The following is an 18,659-nucleotide window of genomic DNA, read 5'->3' as shown; positions in this document are numbered from 1 at the left end:
TTAATAAAATTAATATAATAAAGAAGAGTGTAAACATACTGTGTTTTACTCAATTGGATTGCCATGTGGGCCATCAGTTCCATCGTATTAGTTGTTTCTTTGGAGATTCTTGACTTTTGAAGTTATTTATTTTTATTTTTTTTTACTTTATGTACATTTATGAAATAAAATAAATTTTTACAGTATAATCAATATTTTTAAGTAAAATAATTTAAACAATCAGTTTTCCCTGCTTTTGATTTTAATAATGTTCCTCTTCTATAGAAGCTGGCGCTTGTGTCTAGAAGAGTGGCGAGCATCAAGATGAAGAATATTTAGGACGGGTTGTTTCGGAGAATTTGAACAATTCATCAAATTCCAACGTTCATTTTCGGGTTCTGTGAAAGTCCTATTCAAGTTCTGTTATTATATCATTGTAGGCTAGTTGCTTGACAAAACTGAAATAAAAACAGAACTTGAAAAACTCTTTCACAGAACTTGAAAATGAACGTTGAAATTTGATGAATTGTTCAAATTCTCCGAAACAACCCGTCCTTAGTGTTTGTAATTATGAATATTAAAATTTATGATTAATTAAAAAGATGGTTTCATCAGTTTGGTATTTTTACATTGAACTTCTCTTTAATTGCTTTTAGTAGGTGTTTATCGTTTTCTATTGTTCTGATATTTTCGGGTAGGCTATTGAAGTTTTTTTTCCCTAGATACATGTAATAATGTTGAGCAAAAGTGGTGTTACATTTTTGTGATTACAACATTCAATTAAAAAGCTGTGATTTTGTTTTTCTTTTATTATTTGAATTATTATGTTTTTTTGGAAAAGATCATTAAATTTTAATACTTTAAATTCTTCAAAAATTATGTGTAATGGATAATCCCTTGGTTTTTACAATAGTATTTTTATAATTAGACGTTGTACAATTTCAACAGGGAGTAGATTTGTTTTGTATGCAGCTCTCCAGCTGATAACAACGTAATGGAGATTTGATTGTACTAAAGCGTGTGTTTCTGCTATTGTGGTACGAGAACACGCCGTCAGATGGAATGCAGGAAAACACTTCTTCTTCTTGACACATAAATTTATTAAATCACAATATAATTGCAGAGGATCTTATTTTCCTCTGCTCAAACTTAAACTAAAAGAAATAAAGGTCAAGTTTCCTTTATTCTTCAGTTTTCCCAAGGTTTACATAAACCTAGTAATTATCTCACGACTGACTGCGTAGGTACGCCTGTACCTACCAGTTATATGAATACTAGCTCCTGCGTAGGTACGCCTGTTCCTACCAGTTATATGAATACTGTCTCCTGCGAAGGTACGCCTGTACCTACCAGTTATAGCAACACTGTATCCTGCGTAGGTACGCATGTACCTACCAGTTATGTGAATACTAGCTCCTGCGTAGGTACGCCTGTACCTACCAGTTATATGAAGACTAGCTCCTGCGTAGGTACGCCTGTACCTACCAGTTATAGCAACACTGTCCTTTTTCTTGGAGGTATCTGTATTTAAACTAAATTCTTGAAGGACATATTACAAAAATAAAGATGTTCCACCCGCTCGTCGGAAAACAACATTCTTAAACATAAAAAAGAATGCATTTAACTATCCTAAATGATACAAACGTGACTTAAACAATACAAATATTTTAAAGGAATTATTTTAAGGGAGATGAAACTTTATTTGGGGTTTTTATTACTATGGGACAGGGGTGGGAAAGATATTGGAAAATATTTTTAGGCATAATGGTTTAACTAGGGTGATCATAAAATAGAGAGCGAACAGCTCTATTTGAAAGCTGCCGCCGCTTGAAGTAAAATGTCGCGAATTCTTAAATCATAAATGATACACAAACAAGGCAATATTTTTATAAAGATACCAGGCCAAAGAATTGTTTTATTGTAGGGTCGAATGTGCAAATGTGGGAAACTACACTAACTTTGAAAATACGAACTGTGGGAATGGGCCTGAAGGCTAAATTTTATTGAGCAATATGTAAAAGTCGCATTCTGGAAGATCTATACCTCCTCCCGTGAAGATACTTCACAAAATAGGCAAAGAATGCGACTGTTATCTTTGTTAGGTACCTACTGCTTGTCTACAAAATTTACCAGTTAAATTTATTAAAATGTCTAAAATACAAATATTTATGCTACTCTTAAAACTAGAAATTCCGTGAAATATGTAGATAAATCTTAAGACTAATAATTGTGTAGTAGGTAATGTCTTAAAACTAGAAATTCCGTAAAAAATGTAAATCCTATGACTAAAAATTGTGTAGTAGGTAATGTCTTAAAACTAGAAATTCCGTAAAGAATTTATATCTTATGACTAAATCAATGTAGTAGGTAATTTCGCATTCACCTCCCCCTTTAAACCCGCCTTGAGCATGTATGTATGTAATATCTTGTTTTAATTTCTTCGCACTTTCTACTGAATTAACACTATCTAAATAGTCGTCCATGTAATGTTTTGTTTTTATTGCTTCGACGGCCTGGGGATACTGAGATAAAAATTGATCCGCGTTTTTATTTTTTACGAATTGCGCCGAACAAGGTGATGATTTTGCGCCAAAAATCATTGAATTCATAGCGTATACAGACGGGGCTACCTTACGATCTTTTCCTCTCCATAAAAACAACTGAAACGGTGCATCTTCATCAATAATTTTAATTTGTAAAAACATTTCTTGAATATCGGCGGTGAATGCAATTTTATTTTGCCTAAATTTAAAAAGCATCCCTAGCAGAGAATTATATCGATCTGGCCCGGTTAAAAGCCTATCATTCAAAGAAATTCCCTTTGATTTTGCCGCCGCATCAAATACAACCCGAAGCTTTCCTGGCTTATTTGGGTTGTAAACAGCAAAATGTGGTAAATAAAATTTATCCGAGCTATCCGGATACCTACCACTGAAATTGAATTTTTTTGCATATCTTTATCTAAATAATGTTGTATTTTCTTGCAGTAGGCTTCCGCAAATTCAGGGTCTTTGTCCATTATCTTTTCTAAAGTTTTTAATCTATTTTCCGCAACCTGAAGACTATCAGGAAAATATCTCTCTTCTTCCTTTCACAGCAAACCCGTCTCCCAATGACACCCCTGACTAGCGCGTGTTTTTTTTTTCTTTCTAACAGGGAATATGCACGTTTATCATTTTTGCATATTTTCGGGCTCACTACTCCCATCTCGTCTATCTTAAAACTCTCTTTGATAATTTCATGCAATTCGCTATTTTCCTTTTCCTCAACATAAAAATTGAATTCTACACTATTTCCCGTTTTCTTTGCAATATGGCCGAGCGCGACCCAACCAAGCTTTGTATAAGATAATGATACATTATGTTTATCTCCCTGAACTATTTTTCTGGAAATAATTAATTCCCAGTTGTTTTGCCCAATTAACATTTGGGATTTTACATTCCTTTCAAAGCGAGGGGCGTTTATTAAGGACGGGTTGTTTCGGAGAATTTGAACAATTCATCAAATTTCAACGTTCATTTTCGGGTTCTGTGAAAGTCCTATTCAAGTTCTGTTACTATATCATTGTAGGCTAGTTGCTTGACAAAACTGAAATAAAAACAGAACATGAAAAAATCTTTCACAGAACTTGAAATTGAACGTTGAAATTTGATGAATTGTTCAGATTCTCCGAAACAACCCGCCCTTAGTGTTTATTACTCGAAATGTAAGAATTAGATAGCGCCATTTGAGCTGGTATCTTTAAATCCCGAATGGTTCGAGCACTAGCTATGTACGATTCTACTTCGTTTTTACCTTTTATTGTCACATTTATTGACATAGAATCCGCGTTGTTGGAGCTCATTTCATTGACTCCATGCAATGAGAGGTCACTAACTGGTCCAGACAAACCGATTTGTTTGGCTACTTCTTGGTCTAACAATGTGACGGCTGACCCATCGTCTAATAGCGCATGAATATCTCGGCTTCCAAGTGGCCCGTATACCGTAATCGGAATAATTTTTAAAAGTACTTGATTACTTTCCCATGTGTTTGTGACAACTTCATCGGTTTCCACCCGATTGTGATTAATCAATAAATCATGAATTTTTTTTTTGGTGATTTTACATTTACTTTACAATTGAAACGGGAATTTCCGTACCCTAAGCACTTGTAACAAACATTATTATATTTAGCAATTTCCCATCTTTGCGTTATTGGGACATTTTTAAATTTCTCACATTGCCAAATCTGGTGTTCTCCTTTGGAAAACACAGCACGGTGGTTTTCCATTATTAGTGGTTTGATAAAGGAATTTTTTTTACGTATCGTTCGGACGTTCGAAATGATTATTTTTGGATGCATAAGGCCTATTAAAATTTTGTTTATTTTGAAGTTGATTAGCTTGCCGTGGATGATAATTATTACTATACTGCTTGAAATGGTTATTGGAAGGGAATTTAGTTTCGTTACTGATTTTAGAATTAAAACTTATTCCTGAGTCACGTGAATTAATTACGATTTCTTCCAGCCAAAGTGATAAATAGCAGAGTATTGGCTGTGTTGTGTTCCGCCTATCTTTGTCTGTAAGCCACAAGGATCGTAGTGTACTAGGTAGTTTACCGATTAATGTCGATAACAAATCTGGATTGTGCAAATGTCCGATATTTTTAAATGATTTCAACATAGAAATTAATTTTTTTACTTTACAAGAAAATCGAATTATGGCGTCTGAACTGGTATTCTCATCTAATTTACTTAAATTTCGGATCTCACCAATAGTTTTTTGTATGATGTGATCCGTGTTGCCAAAAATATTTTCTAACGTATTTATTATTTCCTTGACATTGCAAGGAGATAATAGAAGGGAAGAAACCGCGTCACGCGCCTCTCCTTTTAACGCTTTTTGTAATCTATATAAATTTTCGCTGTGAGATACTTTTAAGAAGTCTGTGGTATGATGGTATATTGATTTGAACGCAATCCATTCAATTGGATTGCCGTTAAATGTGGGAAGATCATTAACTTTGGGCCTGGTATTATATAAAGACATTGCCTTACCAATTGATTCCGCGAGACGGTCTTCAGTTAAAGCAGGTGTTGGTCCCTGGAATCGGCCCTGCGACTCTGGCCACTGTTGCCCGTCGCGTTGCTCTGCTAAGTTGAATGGCTGCTCTGATGTAGGCAGCTCCCAGTAGCTACTGCTTGGCTGCTGATGCTGCGTCGACTGCAGCTGAAGAGATTGCCCTACCAAGGGCTGCTGATGTGATGTTTCTCTGGGTGGGAGTAGCTCGTACCGCCCGCCCTGCTGCTGCTGCTCCAACCGCTGTCTCAAGTGCAGCGGAAGAGCCTGCTCTCTCCGAGGCTCCAATTGTGAAGGGAGAGTCTGCCCTGCCAAGGGCTGCTGCTCTGAGGATCCTTTTGGTGGGAGTAATGCGTACCGCCCACCCTTGTGCTGCTCCAACCGCTGTTCCAATTGCAGCGGATGAGCCTGCTCTACCCGAGGCTCCATTTGCGAAGGGAGAGTCTGCCCTGCCGAGGGCTGTTGCTGTGCAATTATTGTGGGCGGTTGTAGTGATAACCGCCCATCATGGAGCAGTTCCTGTTGCTGCTCCATTTGAACTCGAAGAGGCTGTTCATCGTGATCTCCAAGTTCTGACGATGAACTGTGATGTGATTAGTCCACCCAGTCATTGACTCTATCCTCGAGAGTCCGTTGCGAAGTCCTTGATGCAGCTTCTAAATCGAGCGCCGCATGTTGCTCCTCTGCTTCCAAGACTGACATTGCTGCAGCCATCTTTGCTTCAGCCATCTCCGTAAGTAGGCGGGCCTTTTGTCTCGTGATGTGCACCTTGGTTGTTGAAGCTTTTATTTGAGCCTCCATCCAGCTGCTGCTGATTTCCGCCTTGCTGCCGCAGACAGATGACGTCTTTGAGTGTTGTCCCGCTTCCATGATGCTGCTGTTCCCGATGCGGCTCGAAGGACCATATGTTTCTGCTTTCGTGGTACGAGAACACGCCGTCAGATGGAATGCAGGAAAACACTTCTTCTTCTTGACATATAAATTTATTAAATCACAATATAATTGCAGAGGATCTTATTTTACTCTGCTCAAACTTAAACTGAAAGAAATAAAGGTCTAGTTTCCTTTATTCTTCAGTTTTCCCTAGGTTTACATAAACCTAGTAATTATCTCACGACTGACTGCGTAGGTACGCCTGTACCTACCAGTTATATCAATACTAGCTCCTGCGTAGGTACGCCTGTACCTACCAGTTATATGAATACTGTCTCCTGCGAAGGTACGCCTGTACCTACCAGTTATAGCAACACTGTCTCCTGCGTAGGTACGCATGTACCTACCAGTTATGTGAATACTAGCTCCTGCGTAGGTACGCCTGTACCTACCAGTTATATGAATACTAGCTCCTGCGTAGGTACGCCTGTACCTACCAGTTATAGCAACACTGTCCTTTTTCTTGGAGGTATCTGTATTTAAACTAAATTCTTGAAGGACATATTACAAAAATAAAGATGTTCCACCCGCTCGTCGGAAAACAACATTCTTAAACATAAAAAAATAATGCATTTAACTATCCTAAATGATACAAACAATACAAATATTTTAAAGGAATTATTTTAAGGGAGATGAAACTTTATTTGGGGTTTTTATTACTATGGGACAGGGGTGGGAAAGATATTGGAAAATATTTTTAGGCATAATGGTTTAACTAGGGTGATCATAAAATAGAGAGCGAACAGCTCTATTTGAAAGCTGCCGCCGCTTGAAGTAAAATGTCACGAATTCTTAAATCATAAATGATACACAAACAAGGCAATATTTTTATAAAGATACCAGGCCAAAGAATTGTTTTACTGTAGGGTCGAATGTGCAAATGTGGGAAACTACACTAACTTTGAAAATACGAACTGTGGGAATGGGCCTGAAGGCTAACTTTTATTGAGCAATATGTAAAAGTCGCATTCTGGAATATCTAGCGTGGTAGACTGAGGTAAGAATTTCCAATGAGAGAAAATTTCGTGTTTTCAAAAATTTATTAATGATTAATTAATTAATAATAAATTATTAATTTTAATTTACTAATTACTTTTAATTAATTTTAATTAATTAATTTTAATTTTAATTAATTGATTTTTTAATGATAAATTAACGATACATTAAGTATTTAATTTTATTTGAAATTTTCAATGTGGAACAGTTTATTTTATTATGTTTTTTAAATTGTCATGTAAAAATTTTGTGGAACGTCATTTGATTTTATTGCAAATGGTATAACGTGAGTTTTTTTGCTATTTAGAGATAGTAAGTTTACATCAAACCGGTATTTAAGAGTGTTTATGTCTTCTGTTGCTTTTAGTTTTACTAATTCCCATGTATTGTCACTTTCAGTGATGACTGTATCGTCAGCATAAGAGGTTATATTACCATGAAGTGTTTGAGAAAATATCCCGTTTACATATAAGATGAATAATATTGGACCCAGTACCGTACATTGTGGGATTCCATAATTAGAAGTATCTTCATTGCTGTACACCTACATTGTTTATTTTGACATATTGAGGGCGATTATTTAGGTAGCTTTTATAAGTTTTGTATGGGATATACCTACTGTCGAAAGCTTTTCTCAGATCTATGAAAATACCAGCACATTTTTTGCTCATGTCTAGGCTTTCGTATATACGAGATGTGAGATTTGCAATTGCATCTTGTGTGCCTCGCGCTTTTCGGAATCCTTATTGGTTGTTGTGAAGTATTTTGTTGTTTTCAACAAATTCCTTTACTTGAGATTTTACAATTTTTCCCATATTTGAAATGGGGGAAATTTGTCGATAATTTGTTACATTCTGGGTATTTACACTTTTAAATATAGGTGAAATAATTGTTTTGTTATAATTAGACGGAAATATTCCATTTTCGAGATATATTTTAGGTGAGTTAATGGTTTATCACATGGTTTTTAATAGATTTTAAAATGTGTACTGTTATATTGTCATAACCTGGAGACGACCTTCCTTTCATATTTTCAATTATGTTTAAAATATCTACTTCGCTGATCATTTTAAATTGGGAAAGTTAGTTTAGAGTTTGTATATTTTCTATAAGTGGTTGTTTATTCGATCCGTTTGTAACATTATTTTTTTGGCTAGGTTTTGTCCCACTTTTGCGAAAAATGAGTTGAAAACATTAGCTCATTTTTTTGGGTTTTCTTCGACATTTATTATTACGTTATTTTCATATTGATTTTTATTGATTGACTGTTTTTGTTTATTGTTTTCTATTGCACTGTTTATTGTTTGCCAGAATATTTTAGGGTTGTTTTCAGAGCTTATTATTTTATGTCTGTAGTGGTAGTCTTTACTGATTTTGATTAGTGGCGTCAATTTAATTCTATATTTTTTGTAATTACTATCTAATTCTACGTTGTTTGGGTAATTAACTGTTTGTTTGTAAAGCCAACTTATTTCTCTTATTACATTTAATAGACCCTGAGTGATCCATGGTTACAAGAATGCATTTTTTGCCAGATTACGATTTGGAATTTCAGTTTTAGATTTTTCTATATGCGTGGATGAAATGTTTTCAAAGTTTTTTGAACATATTTCAACCTCTTCACAATTGATTACAGGCTGCCAATTTTTGAGTTTTCATATTATCAATTAATTTCTGCAGATTTAATCTGGTATACGATTTGTTCACTTTTTTTTCAAAGTTTTGCCTGTGTTTTTTTTCATCCTCATACAAAAATATACACGTGTGATGGTCGGTAATGTTATTTTTCCAGACAACGGTTTTTATTTTATGGAGATCTTTCTATTTGTCCAAAAATGATCCACGCAAGATGGTTTTTGACCTTGAATTTCTCGCGTATTTTTATGTATATATGATTTAAAATTGTTTTCTGTCATACAACTTAAATAATCATGTTAAAGAGTGTTATCTATATTTTTGTTAATGTTGATATTGAAATCCCCGGTGATTATGCAAGTTTTGTTTTTGAATTTTGATATTATTTGTCGTATTTGTTCGATAAATAATTTGGAGTTGGATTCATGAGTTCTTTAAATTGCTATTAAATATAATTCATTTTATTGTAGTTGAGTTGAATTTCTATGCAGTTAGTTGAATTTACACTGTGTTCTAATATTGATACAGTGTTGTTATATTTGTTATTAAAGCATATTGCGATACCACTATTTTTATTAATGTTTGTGTTTATTTGTATGTAAGTGTAATCACATAAATTATAATGTTGAGAGTAAATATTTGTATACATTTTCGTTAACACTATAACGCTCGGCTTTGCTTGTAAATTATTTAAATTGAGTATAAATTCTTCTATATTTTTTTGAAGGCTCCTTATATTTAGATAAAGTATTTCTGTACCGCAGAAACTATTAGTGATGATTTCGTTGCATTCTTTTGCACTAAAACTCCTGGATTCGTTGATTTTGATACTGTTTTCTAGTTGCGTGTTAACGAAGTCGTCCATTTAGCTGTTCATATTATATTGTAGATGGGTATAGAAACGATGCTTAGTTTATACCATTTTATGTTCCAGGTCATTGTGATTTCTTATTTCAATTATGCGCGAGTTTTCAGATTAACTTGATAGTAATGTTCCGTTTTAAACCAGATGAATTTGAAATTTTTCTGCTTTGCCCAAATTTTTGCATTACATAAAAGATTTTCATAATATGGCATCAGGGCTTCATTTACATACATTTTTTATTAGCGTCTGTAATTTGGAGGAAGGCATTGTTTATTTTTTGGCACTCATCATTGTCATTTTTTTGCTTTCTTCTTTAAATTTAAGTATTAGACGTGGAAGTTTTGTATCAGTTGGTTTTAGATATTTGAATTTGTCCGCTGGTTCTAAATTTATTCCGAAAGCAAAAGTTTGCAATTTCATGCGGCGGTTCATTAATCTATATTTTAAATCCGTTAAATTTGTTTTTCCTGTTTCCGATAGTATAGCCTTTATCTCATCGATGCATGATTTGTGCTTGCTGACATATATATGTGGGTCAAAAGACCTACCAGATTCATTCATTTTTTAGAGCAATGTTTTATATCGCCCCTAATTTTAACCTCGGTTATCAAGGTGTTAATATTTTATTACTGTTTAACATGTACACTTGCAACAGCAATTCAAAAACGTCTATACGGGCTTGCCGCTAGACTGAGACTGACATAACTTCCACTAGACTTAGACTCTGTCTAGCGGGTATTTATTTATCTTTAAATTAACATAATTTACAATTGATGCTATCTATCAGTTAGCGGGATTTTATGGAAAATAATTATGTGACATTTATAAAAATACAAATTTAAAATTAACAAAAAAAACGGATTGCAAAATCAGAATATATTATCAAAAATTTTAACGCTTAATCCAGCCCTGGTTGCATATCTTTTATTTAAATCTTTCATTCTATGTAAATTCGCATTATCTAAAATTAAATCAAACTCCCGCCACCTCAGAACAGGCTAAGCCTAGTGAAGTGGATTATACCGAAAAAATATGTAAGTTAATTTATTGGTTAATAAAGAATAATAAAAAAAATATATCTTTGGCAATATTATACGAAATGCTTATGGCTATTTTGCCTATTTTATTGGAAATATTTTTTATCATTATTTAAAACGGAAATATTCTCTTAACCATGGAAAACATTAACAATATAGAGGAACTAAACGATTTAAAGTGGTTTTGAACATACTGACGTACCGGGCTACAAGTCACAAAGGTTGATGTGTACATTCTGAACCTTTAATGAATGAACTAGGAGTACCACAGGGCTCCATAATGGGAACGTTTTTATTCATCATTTACATAATTATTATGCTATTTTATTATTATTATTATGTAATGAGCAGGCAGAATTCTGCTGATGCGCTCATATCTGATTTCACAACAAGTTTGACAGTAATTGAGTTGTTTTAAGTTTGAACTAAGTTCTTTCTTCTCTCCAAATGTGAATCCAGTAGAGTTTTGAATTGATTTATATTTGTTGCATCGATGACATATTGTGGGAGTTCGTTCCAAGCATCCACTACTCTATTTGCAAGGAAGTGTTTTCTAGAATTAGATGCAAAAGGCGTTTTGGTAATTTTTTTGAGTGTCAACGGAGATTTATATTTTTATTAGTAGTGAAGATTTCTTGGATGCTAGGGCAACTGTTATGTCCAGATAAAATTTTGAAAGTCTGGATCAAGTCACCCCTTTCTCTTCTTTCTTGTAAGGTTGGTAATCTTAGTTCCTTGAGTTTATCTTCGTATCGTAGATCTTTCAGAGCTCTTGTAATTTTAGTGAAACGTCTCCGTACTCTCTCTAACAGATTTATATCCTTTGCGAAGTAAGGACTCCATATTTGGAAAGCATATTCCAGGAGAGGTCGCATATTTGTTTTATATATTTTTAACATCGTGTCCGGTATTAGGTCAAGGAAGGTTTTCCTGATTAGATATGTTAGTGAATTTGCTCTTTTCACAATTCCAGCGATGTGTGGTTCCCATTTCAAGTCCTGTGATATGGTAACTCCTAAGTCTTGTTGTAATGTCACTGCTTTTAGAGGTGTTGCATTAAGTTTGTAGTCAAGTGTAGGGTTAGTTTTTCCAACATGTAAGACAGTGCATTTTTCGTCATAAAAGTTTCGTCATATTTTTGGTCATAAAAGGGTGAAAGAATAGATTATTTGCGTATAATGCGATATTTATACCACAGGTCAGGATTGTGAAAGCGTAATTGAAAAATAAACGGTGAACTTTAAAAAACTAGATGTCAGTAGAAATAGAAACTCACATGTTATTAAACGTTAACTTTCATTAAAATGGGTTGAACCTAAAGACATGCTGTCATGTCAAATCTTTGCAGGACAACCTATTTTATACACCACTATTTGTTTGTAATAATGATGATAATGATTTAAAAAACAAATTAAAACATTAACTCCACACAGGAAAAACTCAAAACATGCAATAACGAAATGATAATTCTTACCTGATCTTGCAGAAAACACCTATGTAAATGATTGAACAACATTTTGTAGAGATAGATACTTAAAATAAAAAAATCCACCAACTGTGTTTTTTATCAACAATAGGTTTTGCAAAACACGTGTAGGACGATGCAACTGAAGGTTGTCATAAAAATGATCAGTAATGCGAATAACAGAAAAAATTCACTCCATCAAAAAAATATCTGTGTTAACTCTTTTGGCAATTTCGTTTATCAACTTTAAATCAATAATTTGCTTTGTAATACGCAATGATTTTCGTCATGAATGGTCATTTAAGTTCATTCAACTTTGTATACAACTTTTCCTCAGTGTAAACATTATTGGGAGCAATTCGTTTATTTATAATTGGTCTAAATTACAAAATACCTATATTAAATATTTTTTAAGCTTTGCATGTCAAACTACTACAAATAAATCGCAAAAATGATTAATGCTTTTTTTAAATGACATCTCACAAGAGCACTTCTGTCCGTACAGCGTAAAGACAGGGGAACTATATCGATACCTGGTTGGGCAGCGTTATGAGGTGGGTTAAGTTAAAAGCTGTAGAAAGGGCTTCGACAATTTGGATTTTGAAAAAGCCCAGATTATATGAAATCATTGCGCTAGTGCTTAACTGTCTAAAGGACTACTTAGAAAATTATTCAATTAAAAAAAAAAAAATGACGCTAACGGTAATTGAACCCATGCCTTCTGATGTAAGGTCAGGTGCTCTGAAACCACTGAGCTATGTAATTTTTTGGGGTTCTACGGAGCCCCGATTCTTGAATTGGTCTGAGAAACTTACTCCAGGATTTGAATAGAATATTTATTGTGGAGGGTGCTCCCATCAAATTGCACCAAACTTTCACTGAACTCCGTATTTGTCGAAATCAGAGACACGCTTACCCAACACAACCTGGTCAGTTTCAACGTCTCAAAAATCCTATTGAAACGTGTATACTGACGAGGTTGGCTTTACCCCAGACACCAACCTTCCCGAGCTGATTGGATGTCGTAATTAGAAGAAAGCTTGTCAGAATCTAACCCTCTTAAAAGGTGCTGTCGTCAGCTTAGCAGTGAATTGATGGATATTCAACGAGATCTTTGATGTGCAACAAAATCAGCGTCGGTGACAGTACAAATTATTGTGGTACCTTTTGATGAATTTGGTGCTGAGAGAAAGAATAGCCGTCAACTACGGTCTAAATAGTTTTTCCCTCGAGAATGTCCATAAACTATGCAGAGTTGGATGGATTTTATACGATCGTAGACTTTGAAGATTTCACACCGACGGAATGAATTTCTTCAAAACGCTCTCAGTACTGACCCCAAGTATCATATACCCGAGCAAATCGCCACATAGTCGGTTTCTTTGAAATCCATATTGCCGATCGCTTGATGATTTTATAAACAACCCTTTCCAATACATTTGAGAATATACAAGTCATGGCTATCGGGCGGTACCTCTACTTATGGGAAAGGAACAAAGCAACCGCAAATGGCGCGAAACGCCGCTTTGTTTGATTCGTTCATTTCCCGTGGAATTAGTGGCTCGGTTCGCGTTTATGTTCGCAAATGTAAGCGTACCATTAGGGATTGGGTGGACTAACGCGTTTATGGTGACATTTCAAATAATTTTGAGAGAACTGAAGTTCAATTGGTAGAGCACCTCCTCGTTCCTAATCTTTGGTTCCTTCCTTAAAATAGAAAGAAATATCGTGAATTGATATTAAATGCCGTGAACTTATTTAGATTTAAACGCCTCCGTGGTAAAGCAGGAAAATTCTGTGCAATTAAAACGAAACCTGATTGACATCGTGTACTGAATCAGGTGCTCACGGTAATGCGAAAAATACATATTTGAGGGTTTCAGATCTTCAAAACCGTTCAAATTTAATGCAAGTAAAAGCTTGTTGTTGTACCAATTAGCATACATTTATTAAAATGTTTTTAATAAATGTATGCTAATTGGTACAATAAATACAAAAAACACACAGGAAGATAGGATCTTAGCAGGGGAGTCCGGGTTCGTGGGGTAAGGTTTATCTATGTGTATTGGCAGACGAACCTGCCCACTAGCTGCGTGGCGGTCCGGATTGGGATATGCTGGTAAAGGGAGAACCTTTTACACCTTCAGCCGGACTCTGTCGACCCATTGCCTTGAACTGCAGGGGAACGAATGGATTCATACTTCCGTCACACCGGAACACGCTGACCCCCAGATTACTATCCACGCCTCATATCTTTCTCCCTTTCTCCTTCCCAGAACCTCATTTCTTTTCTTTTTCTTTATAAAAACATCGTATAGAAGACGAAAAAAAAACAGTGACATCCCTTGGACCAAAACAACAAGTGTTCGATAAATCATTTAAAGAATAGCAATGATAAAGTTTAAAAATATGTTGTCTAAATCAATTGTTACTGAGCAAGCATGAAAATCAAATAAAACAATTGAATATATATGTAGAAACGTTACCATACCCGCATCAGTGAGACATTCTCGTTATATTCCGGTAAGAACTTGAATATTTTATTAAATACTCTTTCTTTGAATTTCACAAGTTTTCAGTGTTGCAAATAAACCCACTTGACGACCTCTGACCGAGCTGAAAGTAAGCAAATAGACTCGCTGTATTCTATCATTACCTATATGTTGGTGGCAATCACGTACACACTCGCGTACATTTACGTATTTCTCTGAAATCGGTTGACATTAAGTTGTTAAAGGTTTCATTAAGTTGTATGAAGGTTTATACACTGTCAAAAAAAATTGTGGCCACTAAAAATATATGTATTACAGTAAAATGATTTTTTTTTTTCGGGTTAAACATTTTCAATCAATTTTTTTTTTATTTAAATGTGAAGTTAGTCAATTTTTCGAATTCACAAAATGAAATATGTACTGTTTTTACTTCCGTGAGTAAATGTAAGAATCTTTCAGATTTTAATGTTACAAATTGACAGTAAAATTTATTTAAAAAAAATTGAGGAACTTTTTACAATCGTTTTTTATCTGGTAAACACTTTATGGAAATCAAATAAAAACTTATTTAATTACACAAACGTAAGGTGAATGTTTTTTTCATTTCATGGAAGTAAACTTTTAATATATATTTTGCAACATGAAAAGAAATGGAAAGTGTTTATGCATAACTTTTAAATGAAAATACAAATCGTAGAGTTGGCACTTTCGAACACTGCTGAAATCAAATATCTCACAGTAATGCAAAGCGAGATAGAAATACTATAATGAGTCTTTATCAGTTAAAAATACTCTACTGCAATTCGTGTACAGTGCACCAAAGGACACCAAATACAAGTGGTTTATAAAACTTTTCATTTCAGGAATATTCAACATGAAGTTTGTTATTGTGGGATTGTTCCTAGCCTGCGTGGTTGCTGGTTCCAAAGCGCAGGGTGGTAAGAAAAAAAAGTTCAATAGCTTCTTTATGTACAAATACTCCTAAAGTTATATGGTTGATTAGCAATTGGCTTGATAACAAGAAAGTTGTCTATTTTATATTTTTGTTGTTACACCTCACAATAGCGCCCATATCTGTACAGTCTAAAGGCATAGGAGGTATGTCGCCACCCGGTTGGGCAGTGTTGTGAGGCGGGTAGGGTAGTGTGGTAGCACGGTATGGGCTCAAGAGAGGTGTTTATACATGCGGCTCTTAAATAGACCCGGATTGCATTAGGGAGGAAAGCAGATGTCGACACCTCGTTCCACATGCGAGCTGTCTTAGACAAAAACGATTCGAAGAAGCGGCCCGTTCTCATGAAGCCAATATCATTGTGTTCTATTCTTATTATTAGAGTAGGCTCCATTAAAATGCCTGTAGAATAGACTCAGCATCTCTGTGAATTAGAGATAGAGGCAATTGGTCAATCATTGTCAATCAGATGGACCGAATCCTTTGCACAGAATCAAGTAGGTTTATCACCCAAGCTGTTACACAATTACCTCTTCATTTCTCACAGTGTGGGGTAACCACATCAGTGAAATTTGCAACAATTTATTTATACATCTTCTGTCATTTGAGAAAACTAGTACAATGAACAGTGTATGTATTATCGAATCTATTACAGAAACTTGTGCATTGATTACCACCCAAGGTATCCATCAGTGCCATAATATCGATTCGTAACAAGACGTATTTCAGAAGACCAGAGGTAGGAATAACCTTAGTCAGAATCGCTTCCCAATTCTAAATAACTGTCAACCTTCTATCCCAAGTAATCGAGTAAAATTTTAATATTGATTACCACAAATTAATTCGCATTTAATATGACGACCGCACCTTCATTTTCACTCCTGACATTTGCACTTGTCTTTTGTGGTGAGTGAACTTTCAATTTTTGTACTAGAACCACAGAAAGTTTCTGTATTCATTTATATATTATGGCTAAGATTATCTGTGACAGTTTCCCTTGGTTAACTTTTTTGCTTTCTTATAAATTTGCTTATAAAATAAATAAAAACCACTTTTGAACTTAAAATCGAGTTTCCGTTTGCCATGCGATTTTAATGCCTATTACCTATATTCCTGAAGATATAAGGCATGTGGGCAACAATATGAAATCGATGAACTGCTCCATTGCGTTCACTTTGTGGATTATCCTTTTCTTTTCACTACATTGTGTCTATTATAATGTTATTATTTTTAATTGTATAACTGCTACCAACCTTATATACAATACTGCCGCCATATATGAAACTCATTGATAGTCTCAGAGTGGATATTGTATAAGTTCTCTGAGTGAGATGTTCACAAAACAATACTAATCTATTTACATTTTCTGTTCCTGAATTATTATCTTAAATATTTATTAAAATTTTATTGAAAAGAAATAAATGTTGTTTTAAGGTGATAATGGCTGTCCAAGCGGTGAACTGCTGCGTTACTGCTGGAACGATCAGACTTGCGAGAGGTTCCTGGGTGGAGGTCCCATCAGACTGCCGAACACCCCTAATCCACGGCTGTGTGGTAGGCCCAACTGCATGTGCCCCAGAGGGAAGTTGAGGAACGACCAAAGAGTCTGCGTGTATCCTTGGGATTGTGAAGATGGTAACTGGAATTTCTAGAATTAATAAGACAACCAACAACCTCCATACATTTACATAAATGAATATATTCTTAAAATAATAAATTTTTTTTCAATAAAATGTTTTATTTTAGTTGTTGTAACAAATAAATAATTATATCTTCACTAGGATCTCCCGTGCGGAGGATTTCATTTGAGTTTTATTAAAATTTAGTAGTATGGATAATATAATCTAATTAAAAAATATATTAAATTTAAGCAATTATTATTAGCCTAAAACACTAAGTAATTTTTAAAAAATCTTCCGAGAAAAATACATGACGCCTACGGGAATTGAACCCGCAGACGTCTGATTGCACAATTACATAAAATGTTATTCTTTGTGCTTTGTCTTGTTTCTTAAACAGTAGTTTATCATAATTTTTTTATTTAATATTGTTGTGTCCAAAATAATTAAACTATATTACATTGTGTTTTTTATTCAGTTGATTGGTTTTAGCTTCAGATTGCATTCGGTTTTAGTATATTATCTATTTCTGATCTCATTCTGGTGTTAAAATATTGTTGTGACTTTTGAATGAGAGTGGCATTTTATTGCAGAGTTTTAGTACCATAGTATATAGAAAGCGTTTTTGCTCAAATGTTGTATGTTGTAGTTGCTTGTTGGATATGTTTTTTACCCTGAGATCTAGTGTTGCTAATATATGTGTTTGTTGTTATTTCTTATGTTTTGTATTTATGAATGTAAAAGAGGAAAATTTTATAATAGAGTTGTTTAAGTGATATGATATGAAGTCTGCTGTAACTGTAACCAAATAAAAAATACCTCGCAAAACCAATTGAAATGAAAATTAAACTTATTTATTATTTTTTTAACAAAGTTTACGCTTTTTTAGAATGTGCAGATCCGAACGCTTGGAGGGTCCGCTGTGCGTCGACCTGTCCCGGAGGAACTTGTGCCCAGCCAAGCATCGACAGGACTTGCTTTAGCGCCTGCATTATCAACGGCTGCGAGTGCTTGCCGGGTTACGTCAAGGTCTCCGATGAGGACCCCACTTGTATCTTATACGACGAGTGTTTTGAAGCTTAATGGAAGTACTTGACTAATTTGTTTCGTTGTGGAATAAATGATTCTAATGTTATGTTTTTTTTCTTCTTGTAGGATTAGATAGACGATAAGTTGATTTAAGTAGTGTTAAAGTGAGACAAAAAAATATGAGTCTTTATATAGAGTAGCGCGATCTCTTTTAGTCTAATTCTATACCAGATGTACTAGATGAAACTTAACTCTCCATACTAGTAGTTTCTTAAAACGGAATTTTCAAGCAACAAATTACAGTAAGTTTAATCTAAGAAGTGTAAACTGAAGCAAGTATTAACTATTAAACTAAGAACAGAAGAGTTTTTTAGTTACCTACTTCTCACATAAAACACTAAATAATATTGGCGAAGCCCGTAATTCTCAGGAGAACTGTGATTTCTGTGAGCTCTACGTAAATTTTTAAATGATTGGCTCCTTAATTTGATGGGGGGTCTAACGGGACATCGACGACTGAATCTTTTTATAACTTTTCTTAACACATCTTTCGTTCGAGAATCTTGAATATTGTCTGAAATTATCAAATATTACA

General features: G+C 34.5%; 2 protein-coding genes across 3 annotated transcripts in view; both read left to right on the top strand.

The window, feature by feature from the left end:
* LOC149416122 (uncharacterized) overlaps positions 1 to 18,659 on the top strand; it is a 107,109-nt gene that overhangs the window by 67,901 nt on the left and 20,549 nt on the right. The window lies entirely within an intron of this gene.
* Positions 14,410 to 18,170, top strand: LOC149416123 (uncharacterized). Of its 2 annotated transcripts, none has more exons than XM_089641580.1 (4): positions 14,410 to 14,495; positions 15,328 to 15,402; positions 16,851 to 17,051; positions 17,925 to 18,170. In XM_089641580.1, the coding sequence occupies exons 2-4, from the start codon at positions 15,339 to 15,341 to the stop codon at positions 18,116 to 18,118; spliced, it is 459 nt and encodes a 152-aa protein (XP_089497706.1). In that variant the 5' UTR covers positions 14,410 to 14,495; positions 15,328 to 15,338; the 3' UTR covers positions 18,119 to 18,170. The 2 variants fall into 2 exon arrangements, with proteins under 2 accessions (XP_089497706.1, XP_089497707.1); XM_089641581.1 differs by having other exon boundaries at positions 14,478 to 14,594.

This window comes from Hesperophylax consimilis, chromosome 17, assembly GCF_061612785.1.
Source record: "Hesperophylax consimilis isolate HC1 chromosome 17, BYU_Hcon_1.0, whole genome shotgun sequence".
Classification (NCBI taxonomy): Eukaryota; Metazoa; Arthropoda; class Insecta; order Trichoptera; family Limnephilidae; genus Hesperophylax; species Hesperophylax consimilis.
This window is presented reverse-complemented; position numbering and strand designations above follow the sequence as displayed.

Bases quoted from the DNA above. Each gene is read 5' to 3' on its own strand.
- LOC149416123 (XM_089641580.1), top strand. From the start codon at position 15,339: ATGAAGTTTGTTATTGTGGGATTGTTCCTAGCCTGCGTGGTTGCTGGT. The intron at 15,403-16,850 runs GTAAGAAAAAAA...TGTTGTTTTAAG, and splicing joins TGGTTCCAAAGCGCAGGGTG to GTGATAATGGCTGTCCAAGC. The intron at 17,052-17,924 runs GTAACTGGAATT...ACGCTTTTTTAG, and splicing joins TCCTTGGGATTGTGAAGATG to AATGTGCAGATCCGAACGCT.